At 44.6% G+C, this 23381-nt stretch overlaps 1 protein-coding gene across 1 annotated transcript in view; it reads right to left on the bottom strand.

Annotated features, from left to right (window-relative positions):
• Nucleotides 1-23381, bottom strand: part of CASR (calcium sensing receptor) — a 51479-nt gene that overhangs the window by 8979 nt on the left and 19119 nt on the right. Inside the window, exon 4 of the mRNA XM_028712705.2 lies at nt 14324-15205. Within this exon, the coding sequence (XP_028568538.2) occupies nt 14324-15205 (882 nt within the window). The remainder of the gene's footprint in view (nt 1-14323; nt 15206-23381) is intronic.

Raw genomic sequence — 23381 nt, 5'->3', positions numbered from 1 at the left:
CATTCCTGCATGGCAAAGGGGTTGGACTAGACTGGGGTTTCCCAAACTTGGGTCTCCAGCTGTTTTGGACTACAACTCCCATCATCCCTAGCTAGCAGAACCAGTGGACATGGATGATGGGAACTGTAGTCAAAAACAGCTGGAGACTCAAGTTTTAGAAATCCTGGACTAGATGACCCTTGTGACCCCTTCCAATTCTATGACCCCCCCCCCCATTAAAATAAACCTCTTATTTTTGAGAAGGGAGAGGGGGCTATAGATGCTGGGGGAAGACTTTAATTAGAGACACTTGACTAGCCTCTCTTGAACTGGAAATGACACCATTGTCAGGGAGTTTTCAGGGACCAGGGATATTCAGTTCTGCCAGGAAGCATAGGATTTGTAGTTTTCTCTGCCTCCTAATTTTTTTCCCCTTTTAACTTTAATCTTCTCAGAGGTATTTGGGGTGGGGAGAGGGCTGGTAGTGGAAGGGTGTGAGAAAAAACAATGTGTTTGGTTGAGAGAGTTCAGTTGGTAGCACATGAGACTCTTAATCCCAGAGTTGTGAGTTTGAGTCTCATGTTGGGCAAAAGATTCCTGCATTGCAGAGGGTTGGACTAGATGCCTCTTGTGGTCCCTTCCAACTCTATGATTCTATTATTCTAAATGCCTTTAAAAAAAACCTCTCAAGTCTTTTCAAGTATTTCCACGGAATGCTTGAAAATGAACGCAAACACGTACTTTTTTTAAAGTGAGCTAAGTTGTGTGTTGATTTTTTTAATTAAAAAAACCAAAATGTGCTTATGCCAGCTTTCAGTTTTAAGAACTTCCAGGATGTCTCACACCACTAAAATACAGTATCAAGATAAAAACAGTAGCAGAACAGTAAAACCTGAGCAGAACAAAACAAAACACCAACAGTACTCGTCAAAAACTAGTAGATTAAAACCATCTTAAAATGGCAAATTGGTAAGCTTGGTTAAATGAAAAAGTCTTTGCCTGGTGTTAAAAGAACGGTGAGAAGAAAAATAGCGCACACAGGGTACCACAATTGAAAAAGCACCACAACAAATTTGTTTCATGTGGTCTGAGGGCTGACTTCACACACACATACACACACACACACACACACACACACACACTTTTAAAAACAAGTACCAGCTGCTCAAAGTGGCTTAAAATGCTACTCTTATCATTCACGTTGAAAATTTAGTTGCAAAAGAGTTATATGGTGTGTTGATGTGCTGTCCCAACCAGAAATATTGTAGTGGCTATTGACATGGGAGAAAAGGGACAGCTATCTGTTCCTTCAAGCAATGTCCCTGAGAGCCTTCTAGAAACATGGCAGGTGTGGGATGGGGGCACAACGTTCCTGGTTGGGACAGCACGCCTTCATGTGCCATTATTCTCCAGCCACATTTTCAACACACATGTGACATGACAGGAGTTGCACTTTTTAGCCGCTCCATGTGGTAAAGTTAGTGCCTGTGGTTTTTGTTTTGTTTTAAGTGCAAGTCAGATCTCAGACCAGCTTGTATTCTTAGTAGTTAAAAATAAACACGACATATGTGTGCAGGTTTTGGGTGTGTGTGTGGGTAAATCCGCATGGAAATTGAACAGGACATATGAACACGCGTAAAAGGGACACAGTCTGCCTCAGGACTGACCCATCTAACCTTAATGATTACCATAGTATCCAGACAGACTTGTGCGAAAAGGCAGTCCTTTAGATCGGTTGCTTAATTTCTGTGAACCAGGCTAATATTAGATACAAGGCTTGTAATATTAGATACAAGGCTTGTAATAACTTAGTCCAAAAAAAGTTAAGAATTTAACTAACAAAAATACCGTTTACTTAAACGCCATGGTAGCTATTCAGAGAACAGTTTTCAAAGAGCAAGGTGAAAAACTAACTATACTATAGTGACTTGAAACACAGCGATGCTGGTTTTCCCAGATGTATTCTAAGTCACAGAGGGGACAAGGAAGTCTTCACCCAATGTGCTTTACCTGACTTGCTTCTCTGCACTTGCAACCCTCCAGCCCCAAATCGTATTCAGTGATGCTGCCATCCACACATGCGCAGGGGATGCCTCAAATGTCCACCCACTCAGCTTAATTGCGGCTTACATTTTTCAAATTGGATGGAAGCTGGTTTGAGAGAAAAGGCGTCAAACAGCAGTATTTCTCAAGAAGCTATAGGCTATAGATGGATTGTGGCTGACGTTCATGTGCACTTGAGATCTAAATTGCCCTGCTTCTTAGACGGTCATCCAAAAGCTTTACTTTTCTGGTTTATCACCACAACAGTTATCAGATGTCAAAGAGATAAATAATTACCTGACATTCAGAAGACATCTTAAGGCAGCCCTGTTCAGGGAAGTTTTTAATATGTAATGCTGTACTGTTTTAAACACTGATTGGGAGCCGCCCAGAGTGGCTGGGGAAACTCAGCCAGATGGGCGGGGTATAAATAATAAATTATTATTATTGTTGTTATTATTATTATTATTACTGAGAGCCAGTGTGGTGTAGTGGTTAAGAGCGGTAGTCTCGTAATCTGGGGAACTGGGTTCGCGTCTCCGCTCCTCCACATGCAGCTGCTGGGTGACCTTGGGCCAGTCACACTTCTCTGAAGTCTCTCAGCCCCACTCACCTCACAGAGTGTTTGTTGTGGGGGAGGAAGGGAAAGGAGATTGTTAGCTGCTTTGAGACTCCTTAAAGGGAGTGAAAGGCGGGATATCAAATCCAAACTCTTCTTCTTCTTCTTCTATTACCCTCATTCTTGTTTTGCTAGTGCTGCAATGGCATTTGTCTAATATTAGCTTGTCATGAAAATGGAAGTGCGTCAGGAGCAAGATGGGGAAGGGGGAGATGGCAAATGTTATCAGAATCAGGAGAAGCAGCAACACCTGGACCATCTGCTCAGTCCATCATCTCACGCTCAGCTAATGACCAACCTGAAACACACCTGACGCATTTGTTTCCAAACAAATATTCTCACGTTAGTTAAGCTGGAGACAGCTTGACTTGTCCTCTTCTCTGAAAGGCTTCTGTGCATCCTTTGAACAGGGGATGCCAATGACTGAACCAGGATATATCATGTGCAAAAATACGTTGCCTCCCACTGAATGGAGCCCTGCTTTCTCTTCCATGTGCAAAACTGTGAGACTGGTTTATGTACAGTATTTGAGTGATTTGAGTATTATAATTTGAGTAATGCTATACCAGTGTGGCATAGTGGTTAGAGTGTCAGGCCTGGGAGACCAGGGTTCAAATCCCCACTCAACTGCCTCTCAGCCTAACCTACCTCACAGGGTTGCTGTGAGGATTAGAGGAGACCATATGCACTGCTCTGAGCTCCTTAGAGAAAAGGGTAGGATATAAATGCAACATATACATATGTATGTATCAAAGGGTGGCATTCAGCGCTAGTCCTACTCAGAGGAGACCTACTGAAGTAAACATACAGTGGTACCTCGGGTTAAGTACTTAATTCGTTCCGGAGGTCCGTACTTAACCTGAAACTGTTCTTAACCTGAAGCACCACTTTAGCTAATGGGGCCTCCTGCTGCTGCCGCACGATTTCTGTTCTCATCCTGAACAGTGGCGTAGCGTGGGGGGTGCAGGGGGGGCCGGCCGCACCGGGCGCAACATCTGGGGTTAGGGCAAATCCACAGGTTAGGGGGCGCAAATCCACAGGTTAGGGGGCGCAAATCCACGGGTTAGGGGGCGCAAATTACTTGCCTTGCCCCGGGTGCTGACAACCCACGCTACGCCACTGATCCTGAAGCAAAGTTCTTAACCTGAAGTACTATTTCTGGGTTAGCGGAGTCTGTAACCTGAAGCGTATGTAACCTGAAGCGTATGTAATAATAATAATAATAATAATTTATTATTTGTACCCCGCCCATCTGGCTGGGTTTCCCCAGCCACTCTGGGCGGCTTCCATAAAAACCAAAGATACAGTAAAATATCACAGATTAAAAACTTCCATGAACAGGGCTGCCTTAAGATGCCTTCTGAATGTCAGGTAGTTATTTATCGCTTTGACATCTGATGGGAGGGCGTTCCACAGGGCGGGCACCACTACCGAGAAGGCCCTCTGCCTGGTTCCCTGTAACTTGGCTTCTCACAATGAGGGAACCGCCAGAAGGCCCTCGGAGCTGGACCTCAGTGTCCAGGCAGAAACGATGGGGGTGGAGACGCTCCTTCAGGTATACTGGACAGAGGCCGTTTAGGGCTTTAAAGGTCAGCACCAACACTTTGAATTGTGCTCGGAAACGTACTGTAACCCGAGGTACCACTGTACATGACTAAGATTCATTAGTTTCTATGGTTCTACGCTGAGTAGGGCTTAGCTGAATAAATGTGTACCTGATGCAAATAACGAAGCTGACATTAGACAGCGTCTGTAATGAAGATTACTCTTTTCCTCAATGTGAAGTGGCGATAAGCCAAAACTAATTTTCCAGTTTACTATTTCTGCATATTTGTCTGCCTTGATTATCTCTGTGAGCGGCCAGCGAATTACCGAAATAATGTTGTTGGTCTCCTGAAAGGTGGCGCCCTCTCTTCTGCTTTTGGAATATAAAATCATCAAGAGTTTGAGAAGTTTACACCCCACAAAACTAAACCGGACAGGATAGAGAAACCATCTGAAGCCAAATCTGACATTTTGAATTTAGGGTGAAAATTTGTAGCTGTGAGATGACGGATGATGCACCTTGAGACAGAAAGTCTCTCTCTGTAAATTTGCTACAGGGTTAGGTGATCTACTGCCAACTCTAGTAAGAGTTATGGTTTGCTTCCTATATCCTCTGCTTATATATCTGTAAGCAAACTATTACTAAGACAACATAATTCTCTTGTGCTTTCCCATCCAAACGAATCTCCAAGGGCAGTTCTATTTTTCTAGAAAAAGAGGTGCCAGAACTCACCATGAACACCTCCCTTGTTCTCTTATAAAGGCAATGGTCCCCACCTGAGAGGTGCCAGAACTGAGTTCAACCTGGAAAAAAGCCCTGTCCAAGTGTTACCTGGGCGCATCTCACCCCGGGGGGGGGGGAGTGGGAACTGTGTAACACAACAAAATATTTGGATCAGAGTCCAATTTATCAAAGGGAAAGTGTGTCCTCCCTCAAAGAGGGCACGTGTTGCAGTGAGACCTGGAGACGGACCTCCTGTGTTGTGGGTGTGAATATTGGGCAAGCCACAACACCCGATTGGTAGGTCCCTCGTTGCTGGGTTTAATCTGGCCAATGGGGTGCAGTCTAGATGGATCGAGGGACCTATATATGCCTATGCACGTGACCCAGAGCTTCCTCTTTTGGCTCGTGCATCGGAACACCCACCCACCTCTCCCTATATTTAGGGTATTTTGTGATTGACCTTGCTATGCCGTCGTGTTTCGTCTGTCGTTGGGACAGGGGCACGGCAGGAATTTCCCCCGCTTGGCTGATTGGCTGTTGCCATTTGGGTTTCGCCTGCTGCGTAGCAAATCATCACAACTTGTAAGATAGGCGGATAGGCACTGGTTCAGGTGATAGGGATGCGGGAATGGTCTTGCCATCCCTATGTGAAGGGTATTCCGTTAAAGGAATCCAGGGACTCAACTTGGTTTGGTCAACCCCCGAGAGGGGGTTGTGCCCATGCCAGAGTCCAGGGGAGCATCTGGGGAGTGGACATAGTCCATTCCTGGGCTTTCCACCTACCTCAGGTGTTCACCCTTGGCTGACCTATGATAGAGCTCTGGGTCAGCGCTACCTGCAAGGGTGCAGGGAGCTAGTCGAACCAGAGCCTATGCAACCACTCACTTTCTGTAATCAACAAAGTTGTGGCCTAAATTCTGCCAAAAACCAAAACTGAAATTTGAGTCAAATGTGTCTTTATTTAGGCGGGAGGTCTCTGGGTCTGAACACGCAAAAGGAAATGTAAGGAATTGCTCCCTCGCACCAGGGATGCTTCTAGACATAGGTTGTCTTAGTGCACCTATTCATTGCTGTTTTGCTTCAAACAAGAAGTGGTATAGGAGGATTGCTTCCAGATGACTGGAATGGAAATGATATTCGGCAGCTAAGAAAGCAGTCCCTAGCCCAAATATTGGGCAGGGTGTTTTGCATCTGAAGCATGGTATGGGGGAAAGGGTTAAATGCACACACACACCAGCTTCAATCCTCACTGTGATCAGCTTGTGGCTGCAACTGGGGTGACACTGTTGTAAAGACAGTGCTATTTCGAAAGGTTAAAGTGACAGAGTTGACTCCAAGAGAGGAGAGACAGACCAAAAATGGTAAGAGGGATCCATACAGACCATAACCAGCAACATCCCTGCCCCCCGAAAAGTACTGGAACAGCTGCACAATGGGTCATCTTTACCTATGGAGGCTGTGAACTTGTTCCTTTGTGCTTTGTGTCAGAAGATTGAGGGGGAAAGCTCAAGAGCAGGACGTTTTACTCACAATATCATGCAGATGCCTCAAAAGCAGTGAGTGAACGAAGTGCGGCTATTCCATAATACATGACCATTGTGGAAGCAGCTCAGGAATGATGTGCTGCGGGAGCGCTTATGGATAGCACCACTGCTGCAAACAGCACAGAAATCTCTCACGTGGGAAGTTACAGACTTCGACTCATTGGACAGAGGGTGTGGCATGGCGGTGCAAAAAGAGCATGAACAGCGCACCTTAGCTGTGCACTGAGTGCATCCGCCACTGCTATATTCTCTGCAAAATAACTTTCCATCTTTACTTCTTAAAATACTGTCATTTATGAACCCAATCACAGTCCTCTAATCCAAGCCCATGCCTGCAATCACTTACAATTCTACGCATGTCTATGCAGATGTAAGTCCCACTGTGTTCACATAAAAAGGTAAAGGACCCCTGACAGTTAAGTCCAGTCGCAAATGACCCTGGGGTTGCGGCGCTCATCTCACTTTACTGGCCGAGGGAGCTGGTGTTTGTCTGCAGACAGTTTTTCTGGGTCATGTGGCCAGCATGACTTCTGGTGAAACCAGAGCAGTGCATGGAAACGCTGTTTACCTTCCTGCCAGAGTGGTACCTATTTATCTACTTGCATTTTTGGCATGCTTTCAAACTGCTAGGTTGGCAGGAGCTGGGACAGAGCAACAAGAGCTCACCCCATCATGGGGATTCGAACTGCTGACCTTCTGATCAGCAAGCCCAAGAGGCTCGGTGGTTTAAGCCACAGTGCCACTTGTTCACTTCCAAGTTAAGAGTGCTTATTTCAAAATAAATCCCAGTGAAATGGGTGGGACTTTTTTCTGAGGAAAGAGGGCTAGGATTGTACCTCTGTCTCTGTCCTTAGCTGAACCCACCCATTGAGGGCTACTGAAAATGCCAACCCCCCCCCTTCCTCTTTCATTGAAGAGAGGAAAACCAATGGAGGGGAAGCAATGAAGTAGAATGTCCTTCATCATTTAATGTAATAGTAAACAGCACCCTCTTTCCTTTGCATTAACACCCTCATAAATCCTTTCCTCTGTGTGTGATAAATGATAATGACCCTTCCCGCTATCATGGTTTTAAAAGCAGGTGCTAAACAGAGGAAAGGCGAAGAAGAGTTTCTGTTCTTGTCAGTCGGAAGCAGATGCATCAACAGGAGAGCTGGAAGATTAGGTGTCCTTCTCCGTGAGCATCATTTCAAACCAGCAGCCCCCAGTCATTTGCCCCATGGTCTTCTTAAAACAAGACCCTTTGTTTCATATTACTAGCCTAATATACTAATTTTACCCCTTTAGCCCTTGCACAGAGTTGCCCTGAATGAACTGGGCTTCTTTTTAAACGCCGCTGAATTGATTCTTTGGCATTTATGTTTCTATCTTTAGTTACAAAACATACATGACAAGTCCTTAACAGTGAATTGTTTTGGCTAATCATTGACAGTCTGTAACCTATAAAAAGCTGCAAAAGTCACACAGTGATGAGGACAGAGGATGTGGATTTTTAAAAAATGCTTTGGGGGGAAATAAAGCATTCGTTCAAGAGGAAGGCAATGATGATATATTATTATGAAAAATGCCCCATCCATTGGGAAATGCAAAGCGTGCAGGAAGGAGAATCTATACATTCCACTGGTTGAGACCTAGAGTATACCTTGGTGCAAACATTGCATTTTATTTTTCCTCATAAAAATGAATAATGGGGGGAGAGGGGAATAAAGAGATGTAAATGGGGTACCACTAGAGTGGGGGTACCACTGACTCTCTTGTGGAGGAGGCATGTATGTATGCTAGGGTTGCCATATTTCAGAAAATGTAAATCCAGACAAAAATGCTGACTTTTTTGGGAGGGGGTGTCAAAGTGGTTGAGCTTTTTTCCCCAGCTAGTTTTAATAAAATCAGCAAAAAAAAAACAAAAAACAAAAAACAAAAACACTTACAACATGGGATGCCATACATTTAAACGCTCACCCAGACACCATTTTTGGAATCAAAATCCCCGCAATATCCAGGATTTCTGGACGTATAGCAGCCCTTTGTAGCCCATCAGAATGTTTGAAGATGACTTTGCAGGAGGAATGACAATGACTAGGGCAGTGGTTGGAACAGGAGGGCAGGGGCACAAAGGCTGCTTCTTCGTGGCAGTTCATTGAGGACTCACAAGAAGAAGAAGAAGAAGAAGAAGAAGAAGAAGAAGAAGAAGAAGAGGAGGAGGAGGAGGAGGAGTAGTAGTAGTAGTTTGGATTTGATATCCCGCCTTTCACTCCCTTTAAGGAGTCTCAAAGCGGCTAACATTCTCCTTTCCCTTCCTCCCCCACAACAAACACTCTGTGAGGTGAGTGGGGCTGAGAGACTTCAGAGAAGTTTGACTGGCCCAAGGTCACCCAGCAGCTGCATGTGGAGGAGCGGAGACGCAAACCCGGTTCCCCAGATTACGAGACTACCGCTCTTAACCACTACACCATACTGGCTCTCACACCATACTGGCTCATTCACGCTTTTTGGGTTTTTTTGCAGAATCCACGCAACGTAACTCCAATCAAATTGCCTTTCTTTCTCTCTCTCTCCCCTGCCCCCCATTAATCCAGATTTACCATTTCTGCAGAAAATCTGTCAACTAAAAAGGCCCGGCAGAAACAGTAAATCTGGATTAAATGGGAAAATCTGAGGATGGCATCATGTAGATGCTACACAAAACTAGCATGAATGAGCAGCACAAGTCCATAATAAACTGCTATGTGGAAGCACCAATACGTCTTGTTATGTGTGGGTTTCCTGGAGAGCATCGTCTCAATCCTTCTGTTCCAGCCATCCATACGCCACAGTTGTCATTCCCCACTGCAAAACCACCTTCAAACATTCTGTAGGCTGCATACATACAGGCTATACCATTAAAGCACACTGATGCAGGGTCTCACTTGGATACAATTCTACGACAATATATGCAATATTAATCCTATTCAGAGTAGACCTGTTCTGTTAAAATTAGTAGACATGACTAACTTGGGTACATAAACTGTACTGGGTCTACTGTGGGGAAGATTAATTGTTGGATACAACCCATAGCATTTTAAAAAAACATATTTATATATAATCTTCCACACCAATCTCAAGATGGTTTACAGCCTTAGAAGACCGTCTAGTAGGCTTGATTTTTTTTAATGTACTGTAGTTCATAAGGTGCTAAGAAGGCAAGTCTATGCAGATTTATTTGGGAGTACACTCCATTTAGTTCAGTGAGACTTACTGCTGGGCAAACATGTGTGAAGGACATTACTAAGCTATCAGTCATGATAATGGACAAACTGCAGTTCAGCATGCCACCAAAAAACCGCCATCAAATAGGCGAAGAGACTAAATGCTGAATGGCAGCTTCTTTTGTGAATGAATGTTCAATGTGGCTAAAGGCAAGCTGCTATTCTCTCAACCTAAGTCCCCCACCTGTGGCATTGTCATAGTCTGGGTCCTATCCTGACTCAGACACAACCGAGAAACAGAGCTGTGTATCATCAACATGCCAGTGAATCCTCTCTCCAAATTTTCCAGTGACCATTCCCCACGACTTCATATAGATGTTAAAATTTGGGACCAAATAATACCCTTTGGGACCCCACAGCAAAAATGTCACAGGGCTGATGCTGCTCTCTGGAACTAGAGTCATTTATGGATTAACCCATACCTTAAGATCCATATCCTGTTCTGTGATTTCCAGTCAATAGTAAAGGTAAAGGGACCCCTGACCATTAGGTCCAGTCGTGACCGACTCTGGGGTTGCGGCGCTCATCTTGCTTTATTGGCCAAGGGAGCCTGCGTACAGCTTCTGGGTCACGTGGCCAGCATGACTAAGCCGCTTCTGGCGAACCAGAGCAGCGCATGGAAACGCCGTTTACCTTCCCGCCAGAGTGGTACCTGTTTATCTACTTGCACTTTGGCGTGCTTTCGAACTGCTAGGTTGGCAGGAGCTGGGACCGAGCAACGGGAGCTCACCCCGTCACAGGGATTCGAACCGCCGATCAGAAGGTCCTAGGCTCTGTGGTTTAACCCACAGTGCCACCTGCGTCCCTATTTCCAGTCAATACATCACCTTAAATTGTGAACTCCTAACTCCCTTTCCATTTCTGTTATAGCGGTTCCTGTCACGGCATTCATGGTGTGCTTTTTCCCAAATCATCTCCTATATTAACAGTATTTCCTATCTTGCTGTCAACCATAATTTCAACCATACACTCCTACTTCCCTCCTTCAAGTACAAAATAGTATGTATTGTGCTAGTGACAATAAAACCATGACACACCATGATGTTCAGTGGTGCCATCTTTATCCAATTTTAAGCACCAGGCGAAAGCTTTCCCTTTTCTTCAGCTTTCAGCTCTTAATTTGAAGTGAGGCAGCAACTGTAAGACCTGCCTTTTAATTGTACAGGGGGGGGGTTGTGTTTTAGGTTTTTAATTAGTTGCGTTTTTTGTAATTGGTTTTACTGTTTGTAAAGTCGTTTTGAGTTGCTTTTTTGAGGAAAGCAACTGATAAAGAATAATAATACTGATCACACATGCAAACCACGCGCTCTACAACTAATCTATCAGATCCACCTACTCTTTTCCTAAGACTGAAAACAATATGGACTTTGAATTATTTTATATCTATATAAAAAAATCCCTGGTAAAGTCCATCTATTGATTAATGGAAAGGCAAATGTCACTACGCAAAGCGCACCAGTGTTTTACAGAGATTAATCTGTTGAAATAAGTGTTTCGTTGACGCTCAGGAGTTTCCCATTAGATGAACCCAGTGACACAGCGTCAAACTACCAGCCTCCCTCCGCGAATATTTTATGGATGACTTGCTAAGTCATCTGCTACAACTCCTCATAATTTAAACAACACCAGAACAAAACAGCCAGTTCCCACCAACAAGAGTGCCACTTGCTTTCTGCACACGGCCGTCTACTCTGGTACAAGCGCAGATGGAGAACTTCAGGGTGAACTTTAGATGGGGATAGCTACAAACACTGGACTTGCTGCACACATCTTGCTACCTGATGTGAAAAAAATCCTCTCCTTTATAGTACAATGTACTCTGGAGGTTACCAACCCAGTGCTCACGAATGCCCTCATTAGCAACCCCAGGATGGAGAGACCCAGACCCTAAGCTTTCATCACCAATCCCACAGCAGTGAGAGACTTCAGGGATTTCCGTTTCCTTTGAATGAAAGTCTCTGGAGAAAGTCTTTGGTGTCTTTGTGACATACGGTTTTATTGACAAATCTATACAAGCTGAGCATAAGATGCCATCGGCCCCTCCAGCAGATCTTGTTCCACCGGTGAGTTTCAGAACAGGGAGCAAGTCTTCCCAGCTTTAGACAAGACTAGTCAAAAACTGGACTCTGGTCTGTCATTATCCAACACCTTGTATGACATGGCCTTAAGCCAGGAGAGGTGGGGGGGGAGGCCTGCACTCTACTTCTGAAAGCATTCACTGCTCAGGACCTCAATATATTAAAGACCCCCTCTCCCCATATGAACCGACCCAAACCCAGGGCTTGTCATCTGAGGCCTTTCTCTGTATCCCTGGTCCCTGAGAGGTTTAGAGGTTGACAACATGAAAACGGGGCCTTTTGGTGGTGGCTCCCTGGTTGTAGAATGCTCTCCCCAGAGAGGCTTGCCTGGTGCCATCTTTAGGTGCCAGGTGAAAACATTCCTCTTTATCCAGACCTTTGGCCATTAAACAATGTATGGCCTTTTAAAAGTGGGGCGGGGGACTGTTATTATTATTTCTTTTTCTGTGATTGTTTTATTTATTAATTATTATTATTGTGCTATGTAAATGATGCTTTTAATGTTGTACTGTGCCCTGGAATCTTCAGATAAAAGGCGGTATAAAATTTGAATATGAGTAAGAAAGGAATCACAAGCTGCTTAATAGCCAACAGGCTAACTCTTTAGTCATGTAAATAAGATGCTTAACAGCCTTGAAAACAGCCATTAACTTATCATATTTTTTGCTCTATAAGACTCACTTTTTCCCTCCTAATAAGTAAGGGGAAATGTGTGTGCGTCTTATGGAGCGGAATGCAGGCTGCGCAGCTATCCCAGAAGCCAGAACAGCAAGAGGGATTGCTGCTTTCACTGCGCAACGATCCCTCTTGCTGTTCTGGCTTCTGAGATTCAGAATATATTTTTTCTTGTTTTCCTCCTCCAAAACCTAGGTGCGTCTTGTGGTCTGGTGCGTCTTATAGAGCGAAAAATATGGTAACTAAGAGACTGGTTTGGCCACTTCAGCAGTTCCTTCTACTACAGAATCCCACCCTACAGATATAATACCACAGGCCTGGAGGGGACCAAACCGGCATCCAAACCAACCCCCTCAATCCTATAATAACACAATGCCTCTAAAATTCAGGTGCAGCTCACCATATCAAGGGGGGGTGGGATGCAGTACTCATTATGATGCACAGACATAAAAACCTACCCTTAAAGATAGCAGAGCGGAAGAACAAAAATGAAAGAGGCATATTATTGAATGAAAGTGTATGTGTCCCACACACATGGGGAATTTTTAAAGAAATATACAGTGGTACCTTGGTTTACAACCACAATCCGTTCCGGAGGTCCGTTTGTAAACCAAAACAGGTTGTAACCCAAGGCGCGCTTTCGCCAATGGGGCCTCCAAAAAAAAATTGTCCGTAATCCAAAAAAAGGTTGCAAACCGGGACACGCACTTCTGGGTTTGACGTGTTTGTAATTCAAAACGTATGCAAACCAAGACGTATGCAAACCAAGGTACCACTGTATATGATTCTTGAGCTCATCTGATATCTGCCAAGCCCTAGAGGACTCCCACATTCAACTTGCTGAGCTACCACCCCACCTCCTTTTTCAGTGGGTAGGAGAGAGCAGAAGAGATGGAGGCATGGCAGAATGAATCCACATGGCAACGCTGGAGAGGCAGCGCTCATCTGCCACACTATACCAGATCTTCTTCTTGGGTGAATCCTTCCTGCGAAGGTTTAGCCCTAACGTGCTGAACCAGAGATTTAGGGAGCTTCTGAGACGCCGAAGAAACAGAGAGAAGAGAAGAGAAGGAACAGGAAAGCTTTTTGAAGGACATAAAAAGGAGCAGTGCATGAAACCTGAAAGAGTAAGTGGAGAGGAATAACAGAATGAAGAAGTGGGGTGGGTGAAAGTGGATGGATGGATCACTAAACAAACCAATGTAGCAGAGAGGGAGAAAGATAGTAGAACTGACTCAAAATGTGAGCTAGAACAAGTATCTTCAGCCCTTCCAGACCCAGGACCCACTTTTAACCCAAACATGCATTTTGGGACCCCTTTCTTTATCTTTTACCATATATTTGCATGGTGGTGGTGCTCCTGTTGCAACCTACCTTGGTTCAAGCTGTGACTCAACAGTTGAAGACCAGTGAGCTAAATGATTTGGCTCCCTGCCATGTCCTCCTCTGCCCTAACCCCTGAAGAGTGTCTCCTCTTCCTGCATGCCGATATATTCCATGAGGGCTCCTATGTGTCCTTTGACAACAAAAACAGGGGTGGGGTGTTGCCAAGCATAGCCTATCAGTGTTTCTCAAACTCGGGTGTCCAGCTGTTTCTCGACTACAACTCCAATCATCCGTAGCTAGCAGAACCAGTGTCATGGATGATGGGGGTTGTAGCCCAACAACCTGGAGACCCAGGTTTGAGATACACTGGCTTATTGGTAGGGTCTGTGAAACCAGAGGGGAATGTATCACCCAACACTCCACACCTCCCATGGTTAGTGCTAAAAGCACTGAAGAAGACCTCTAACAATGCATATATGGTGTTCAATTTTGTGTCTTGTAAACACAGCGTACAGCAATTCTGTAACTGTGGCGGAAAAATTTACCTGCCATGCTTCCACTTTCTTGATGTCAGCACATGACCCATTGGTGAACAGTCCTTTCCCAGGGGTGCAAGTGTATATATCCTGCAAAGCATGGGCAATGGAGTATACGGCCAAGTATACATTGTAAGATATCCGCAGGTGAGTATAATCCATGTAGGGAGTCTCCACGCTGGTGATATTTTCGTGCCCAGTACAGGGGGCGCGGAAGGCACTTGTGCCATTTCCAACTCCAGTGCCTTCTTCGCGGCTCTTCTGGAAAGACGCAGAACCTGGATAATTTTTGTTGCTATCTGCCAGGTAGCAGTTAAAAGTCTCCTCCCAAAACTCTTTGATAAATCCATTGTTAACAGATTTCCTCGGATTCACCTTCCGCAGAAAGTTGCGGAAGCCGGGGATCTGCCCTGCCTTCAGAGCAAATCCAATTGTGCCACCCATGACATGGAAGAACTCTGGCATAGCTATCAGCGAAGAGCTGGCCCAGGCTTCACTAGCCAGCCAAATCCTGCCAGTGATGTTACGCGTGACAATCTCTTTGATCAGGGGTTCCAGATCCGGCCCACTTGAGAAAACGACTATCACCTTCGCTGTGGAATTCTCAATGACTTTCACCACCTGTTGGATCTGGTCCTCAGGCAAGTACTGTGCGATGAGCTCACTGAAGTCAATGCAGATGTTTCTCTCCTCGGTCTCTTCCCTGAACTTTTCGATTCCTGGCCGTCCGTAATTGTCATCTGCCGCAATGGTGCCCACCCAGTTCCAGCGGAAGTACTCAACAATGTCTGCCATGGCGGTGGCCTGGTGTTCGTCGTTGGGTATGGTACGCAGGAAAGATTTGTACTCATTCCTGTTGCTCAGCAGACGGCTGGACGAAGCATAGCTAACCTGCGAGAGGGGACAGCGAAAAAGCAGTTAAGCAAACCAAGTAAAAGCAGCAAGTCAGCAAAAACAATTCGTAAAAGGTTTCCTTTGCTCTTGTTGTCTTGGAATTCTTATGGTGTATGAGGAAAGCGATGCCCCAAACACAAACATATAAAACGTTATGAAGGTGTTGTAGTCTGTCTTTCTGCCTGCTTACCTCAAACTTTGTCTCATGCTCCATCTAAGGTAAAGGTAAAGGGACCCCTGACCATTAGGTCCATTTGTGGCCGACTCTGGGGTTGCGGCGCTCATCTCGCTTTACTGGCCAAGGGAGCCAGCGTACAGCTTCCGGGTCATGTGGCCAGCATGACTAAGCCGCTTCTGGCGAACCAGAGCAGCGCACGGAAATGCCGTTTACCTTCCCGCCGGAGCAGTACCTATTTATCTACTTGCACTTTGACATGCTTTCGAACTGCTAGGTTGGCAGGAGCAGGGACCGAGCAACGGGAGCTCACCCCGTCGCAGGGATTCGAACCACTGACCTTCTGATCGGCAAGCCCTAGGCTCTGTGGTTTAACCCACAGCACCACCCGCGTCCATGCTCTATCTACTAAGGTGCAAAATACCCAGAATTACATAGACAAAAAGGTTGGGCGTAACTATTTATTCCCCCCAACGTATGCTTGAAATTGAATTCTCAGTGGGAAGCTGGAATTAGAGTTTATAGGCAGCTGAGACTGTATAATTCAGAAGTCTGACAATAAGATGGAAAAATGGACAGAAATCAATCACATAGAATCCTTCTCCTTTCCTCATGGGGGAAAAAGTTACACTTTGCCTCCTCTCCTCCTTTACTCTTGACAGAAACGAAAGGGAGGAAACCAAGGACTGATCAGGATACCACCCTGAGATCTCCAGTTATAGGGTGGTCTATAAATTCATTAAATAAATAAAATAAAATAATCTAGGCTACTAGGCAGGTCCACACCATATGTTTGAAGTGCGTCCAACAGAAATTTAAAGCTCATGCTTTCCCCAGATAATCATGGGAACTGTAGTTTCCCCCCAGACTCAAAACCCAACCCCCAATACCCTCAACAAACTACAGTTCCCAGGATTCTCTTGGGGGAAGTCATGTGCTGTAAATTGTGCATTGCATAGGCTCTAAATGTATTATCAATGTAGTTGCACATGCAGAGGTGCTGCAATGGACAGAAATGAATGTGGTCACTGGTTATAGGTGGAAGAGAGCATAAAAATTAGGGTGCACAATGACTTTGAAGTGGAGCACATACAACCAGCATTTGTGAAGTTGATGGGGCAGGTTTTAATTAGGGTGCTAAACAAGATTGTGTAGCACACAGGGACCACAAATGGGTCAGTTCTGAGTGTAGTTTAATTCTTAATTCCTGTTCCCAGAGAACTCTGGGAATTGCAGCTCTGTGAGGGGAATAGGAGTCTCCTAGCAACTCTCAGCAAACCTTAACAAACTGCATTTCCCAGAATTCTTTGAGGGAAGCCATGTCTATTTAAAGTGGTATGATGCTGCTTTAGATGAATGGTGCAGATGGGGCCTAGTTCTATACTCTCTCTAATCCTACTCTGATTAACCCCTCTTCCCTCACTCAGTCTGGCTCCCCTCCCCTCATTAACCCCGTTCATGTGTTAATTGTGTGAAAGTTGTCCTACATAATTACACCCAGGACTACAAAGGGAATTAAAGGTGTACAAAAGCAGGACAACAAAAGGGAAAGGGGGGGGGAACCCTGAAGAAATTATTTGTGCATGTCGTCACTGTGAAAATGCAAAGCACATCATTCCTGAATTGACTTTTTGCATGGAGTCCAAAGACAAATAGTAATGACAGAAGACAACATGGCCTTACGAACAGTAAAACAGTAACCAATTACCATGTCCAGGTGGCACCTACCTGAGAGTTTTACATAACACAGATATTAAACTGCTGATCTTCTGATGTCTCAAATCATTCACATTTATGTGTGAAACACACTCAGCCCCCTCATCACACACTTTAGAAATATGGCTATACAGTGGTGCCTCGCAAGACGAAATTAATTCGTTCCGCGAGTTTTGTCGTCTTGCGATTTTTTCGTCTTGCGAAGCACGGTTTCGGGAAAGTTTTGGAAAAGCTTCAAAAATCACCAAAGTCTTCAAAAACCTCAAAAAAGGCTACCACACCGCGTGCTATGAGTTGCTCCTCGAAGTCAAGTCGCAACTGTATTAACGGTGTTAAGAAAAAGGAAACAAACTTGCAAGATGTTTCCGTCTTGCGAAGCAAGCCCATAGGGAAAATCGTCTTGCGAAGCAACTCAAAAAACCAAAAACCCTTTCGTCTTGCGAGTTTTCCGTCTTGCAAGGCATTTGTCTTGCGAGGTACCACTGTACTTCTCAATAACCTCAACAACAACAAATCCACAAACAAAATGAAGTAATCTGACCATTCTGGGTTTGAATTTAGAACATCCTATTATTATGGCTTGGAAGCAAGAATCCATCCTTGGATTTATTTTTCTCTGATAGATTACACTGAGAAAACGCTATCAGTAATATCAGCTATCATTTTCTTTCTTTCGAAATATATACACTTACATTAGAATTTTGGGGAAAATCTGAAAACTGGGAAATACAAGCTAGCTGTTCCTTAAAAGACAACTCCAGCCACGAGGTTCTAAAATGCAAGAGCGCACCTTGCTAGTGCAGCTGGACAGCTCATCAACTGGTTAATGTAGGATGCCTTACCATTTGATGCAGCTACCAGCCTTTAGCATGGGACGCAGGTAGTGCTGTGGTCTAAACCACTGAGCCTTGCCAATCAGAAGGTCGGCGGTTCGAATCCCCGCAATGGGGTGAGCTCCCGTTGCTCGGTCCCTGCTCCTGCCCACCTAGCAGTTCAAAAGCACGTCAAAGTGCAAGTAGATAAATAAGTACCACTCCGGCGGAAAGGTAAACGGCGTTTCCGTGCGCTGCTCTGGTTTGACAGAAGTGGCTTAGTCATGCTGGCCACATGAACTGGAAGCTGTCTGCGGACAAACGCCAGCTCCCTCGGACTACAGAGACTATATTGAGAATCACTTCTTGAGTCCACTGTCTGTACTGAAGGCACAACTTGCCTTCAACTTCTGGAACTGGGAACAAATGCTGCTGGTTCCCCTTTGGTGACTTAAACAATCTACTTGACCTAAAACCTGCTTGACACTGCCTCTCAAAGAACGAGAGATGCAAGGATTCCTAGAAATCTAGCGCTGAATGTTTTCTTCAAGACTTTCTCCAAAGGGCTGACATTTGGAGTACTAAACAACTTGCAACCCTCAAAATGGAGTGGGTAAGGGGGTGAGGGGGAAGAGAAAGAGAGAGAATGACCTTCCACCCATGCCTTCTCTGTCTCATTTGGTAGAAGTCATGCATGCTTTCTCAGAAAGGCAAACGAAGCAATATTCCCTCCCCGTGCAATCTGCTGGATGGCAAGCGGTATTCATTTGCTGCTTGGTCAGTCTAAATGCTTCCGTCTGCGGAACCTTATCCAACTGCTTCTCATCTGGGAGTGACATACGCTTCCATGAAAAAAGATGAGATATGCTTCCATAAAAACAACTGGTATCTTCCCATAATGGCTTGATAACTGGCAATTTGGAAAGCCAAAGCTGATGGAGAATAAACTTTCCTCCTAATCATGTCCAGTTCTCTGCCCTCCTTATCTATGAGAGCCAAGTAAATTATATGCCCTTCACGGCCTCCACTGCTAATGAGTTAGCTGGGGGGATGAGTAAATAGAAAAGAACCCTATGCTGGGTCTTACTCATATATTATTTTTAATCTTTCTCCTAGCAGCAGAAGCTGGCACTAGTATCTCCCACAGACAGGAAGCCACATCCAAGAGACCCAGCATTACAAACAAAGACAAAGCTAGAAAACCCATAAATTCCAAATTGAGCTTCTAAATATGGATCAAATGCTTTCAGTAAATGGGGAGGCATTCCTGATTGCAGGGGTTCCCCATCATGTGGAAGCTCACACTTAGGTTTCCTTCTTGCATATATCCCTGCATATGCACACATATACCAGTGGGACAGGACCAGTGGTGCTGAGTCCTTTTGTGAATGCACAAAAGAGGGCTTTGGGGTGCTGGTGTTCAAAGCAACCCTCTGATTCCAAATGAGACGTAGTTTCCACTGCTAACTTCAACATCACAGACTCTTCTATATTTCTAAATTACTAAACGTCCGAATGCTATGTCTGCTCTGAACACTGTGTCTCGTCTTTGGAACAGAGAAACCTTGCAGTGGTAATCCACACTCTCATAACCTTCAGGCTTGATTACTGCAACAGAGTCTATGTGGGGCTGTCCTTGAACCAACTACGTTAATTTTATGCTCCAATAAATTATAGAGTATGTGACACTAGTACTGTAAACATTTTATAAATAGACCAATTAACTTTAAGGCAGCCCTGTTTAGGGAAGCTTTTAATGTTTGATGTATTACAGTATTTTAACATTCTTTTGGAAGCCGCCCAGAGTGGCTGGGGAAGCCCAGAGCCCAGCCAGATGGGCGGGGTATAAATAATAAAATAATTATTATTATTATTATTATTATTATTATTATTATTATTATTATTATCAAAGCTTTATATTTTTCAACTTCAGTGGAGCACCCAAGAGATTTGCAGCATACAGAAGAAAGCACACAGGAAAAATATTATGAACACGAATGAGACTAAAATGCGAGACAGAGGTGAAGGTGGGGGATCAAGCAGAGGCTTGCCTAAGGACAAACAAAATTCTTCAAATAGGCCGGGGGCGGGAGATAAAAACTGCACGGCATGGAATGCTACAGCTTATGAGCAACAAGAGAGAAGACCTTGTTCCTTTTTACTACCAACTGCGCCCAGATGGTGGGAGGAAATATACAGAAGATACTCCTGCTGATCACAGCGGATGGAGCAGAATACACAGTAGGAGATAATCCTTATATTTGTTGGTTGCCTCATACTGAAACTTCCAGGTGACATATAATGAAGCCGATTAAAACAAGCAAATACAAGCTATTAACAGATGCACCAGCCAATCACAACACCCCAGCTGCAACCCAAGCACAATATATCTATATATATGTATAAGCATATGTGTGTTTATATATACAGTATATGTTTGTTTATGTACGTGTATGTATAAGTGTGTGTGTGCATGAATATGTATATATTAAGTAAGGGACGTGGGTGGTGCTGTGGGTTAAAGCACAGAGCCTAGGACTTGCCAATCAGAAGGTTGGTGGTTCGAATCCCCGTGATGGGGTGAGCTCCCGTTGTTCGGTCCCTGCTCCTGCCAACCTAGCAGTTCGAAAGCACGTCAAAGTGCAAGTAGATAAATAGGTACCACTCTGGCAGGAAGGTAAACGGCGTTTCCGTGCGCTGCTCTGGTTCGCCAGAAGCGGCTTAGTCATGCTGGCCACATGACCTGGAAGCTATACGCCGGCTCCCTTGGCCAATAAAGCGAGATGAGCGCCGCAACCCCAGAGTCGGCCATGACTGGACCTAATGGTCAGGGGTCCCTGCACCTTTATATATGCTTTAAAGCAGGTGACTCAGCACAGCCCTGCTTTGCTTTGGTGGGGGTGGGATTGCTCTGGCAGTGTCGGTGGCCTGCCCACCCCAAGTGCCGGCAATTGACGCTACGCCACTGCTTTAAAGATGATGACCAGCCTCTTGAATTAGGCCCATAAATGAAACAAGCAGCCAGTGAAGTTGGTATAAGAAAGGAACAGGAAAGCTCGTTAAAATTCTGATAGCTGCAGTTTGAACCAGATGTCCAAATGCTCTTGAAAGGCAGCCCCCCTCAGATTGCTTCACAGTAATCCAGTTTCTGAAGCCATGTGCAACCATGACTAGGAACAGACACTAGTTGGCACACCAATTTAAGACATAGCTATCAACTTACAGATTTGAAAATAAGGGACCAGCAGCCTCGAAAATAAGGGATCAGCAGCCAAAATAAGGGATCAACAATTACTTTGATAAAATACATATTTTGTTGCATGCAAATGGCTTTAGATACCTATTAGGTCCATAAATTACCATATAGCATATATTCAACACAAAAAAACCAGCAACAATTTGTTGTTGACGAAGGACAGCTGGACATAGAAAGGACCCCATTACCTTCAGTAGCTTATTTAAGGGACATCATCAGTAAGGGACAGCAACGGGACATGGCGCTGGGATAAGGGACTGTCCCGCCAAATAAGGGACGCTTGACAGCTATGATTTAAGATACTTCTGGTGAGCACTACCATCTGAAAGCAAATCTATACCACAGATTCTTTGGGCACATGGCTTTGCCCAAAGAATCCTAGGAATTGTAGCTCACCCCTCAGAGCACTACAGTTCCCAGCACCCTTAACAAACTACAGCTCCCAGAATTCTCTGGGGGAATTCATGTCCTTTAAATGTCTGGTGTATACCCAGCCTGACATTATATAAGCAACATCAGATCCCCAATCTACAAACCTGATTTTTTAAATGTAGAGTGCTACCTAACCCAAAACAAACTATGGTATCCCTATCACTAGGTCTGCACTTCCACTGACCAAAGCATTTTCTGCGTTCCCTGGATTAAAGTTTCTTTTTTTACATATAATTCTATTTATATACATTACAATAATTATTCAACCATAATTTTAACATTTTCAACTTTGACTCCCTTCACCCTTTCTGCAATTCTTTACATTTATTTCCGACCTTTCCTGCATACTCCAAATTATCTTAACTTATTCCTTTATTTATCTATTCTCATATATATTTTTGAAACTGCAGGTTTTACAATAATCCTGCCAATATCTTGATCTGTTTACAGTTTGTTTGTAAATACTCAATAGACCATTTCCATTCCTTTCTAAAAAGTTTGTTATCTTGATTTCTTATTCTTCTGGTAAGTTTTGCCATTTCTGCATACTCTATTAGTTTCTGTAACCATTCGTCTCTCATCGTCTCTCATTCCTTTCATTTTGGGCAAATAACATTCTTGCAACATTCTTCGTCACATACATAAATAAATTTCTATACTGTTTAGGTAGATCTGATCCCATAATTCCCAAGAGAAAAGCTTCTGGATTGTTGTTTTTTATGAACGTTATCTTAAATAGGATTAAAGTTTCAGTGTGCTTGCCCACATCCAGTTAATGACTAGATTCAAACGACCATTTTCAAATCTCAACCCTTTTCACTTCCACACCCAATTTAAGGTGCTTGTGCTTACTTTTAAACCCCTAAATGGCTAGAAACCGGGATAGTAAAGGTAAAGGTAAAGGTACCCCTGCCCGTACGGGCCAGTCTTGACAGACTCTGGGGTTGTGCGCCCATCTCACTTAAGAGGCCGGGGGCCAGCGCTGTCCGGAGACACTTCCGGGTCACGTGGCCAGCGTGACAAAGCTGCATCTGGCGAGCCAGCGCAGCACACGGAACGCCGTTTACCTTCCCGCTAGTAAGCGGTCCCTATTTATCTACTTGCACTTTGAGGTGCTTTCGAACTGCTAGGTTGGCAGGCACTGGAACCGAGCGACAGGAGCACACCCCGCCGCGGGGATTCGAACCGCCGACCTTTCGATCGGCAAGTCCTAGGCGCTGAGGCTTTAACCCACAGCGCCACCTGCGTCCCTAGAAACCGGGATATGTGACCCAAATCAGCCTACAAAGGAAAGAGGCTTTTCTGTGGTGGCAGGTGAACAAAATAGAGTTGTACCTCAGGTTACATACGCTTCAGGTTACAGACACTTCAGGTTACAGACTCCGCTAACCCAGAAATAGTACCTCGGGTAAAGAACTTTGCTTCAGGATAAGAAGAGAAATCGTGCTCCGGCGGCGCGGCAGCAGCAGGAGGCCCCATTAGCTAAAGTGGTGCTTCAGGTTAAGAACAGTTTCAGGTTAAGTATGGACCTCCGGAACGAATTAAGTTCTTAACCCGAGGTACCACTGTATATATTCTGCCAATTATCCAGTCTCTCCAGTTCCAGATTAAATCCTTTTAGATGGAATTTTAGTCAGAATTGATTCTTCATTTCCCTTGTGTTTTAGACTTTAATTTGTGACTCCTTTAGGGACGCACACACATACACATGCGTGCGCGCAAACACACACACACACACAGAGAGAGAGAGAGAGAGAGAGAGAGAGAGAGAGAGAGAGAGAG

The sequence above is a fragment of the Podarcis muralis genome, chromosome 17, assembly GCF_964188315.1.
Source record: "Podarcis muralis chromosome 17, rPodMur119.hap1.1, whole genome shotgun sequence".
Lineage (NCBI taxonomy): Eukaryota > Metazoa > Chordata > Lepidosauria > Squamata > Lacertidae > Podarcis > Podarcis muralis.
Note: the sequence above shows the minus strand (reverse complement) of the source record. Positions and strands in the feature narration are given on the sequence as shown.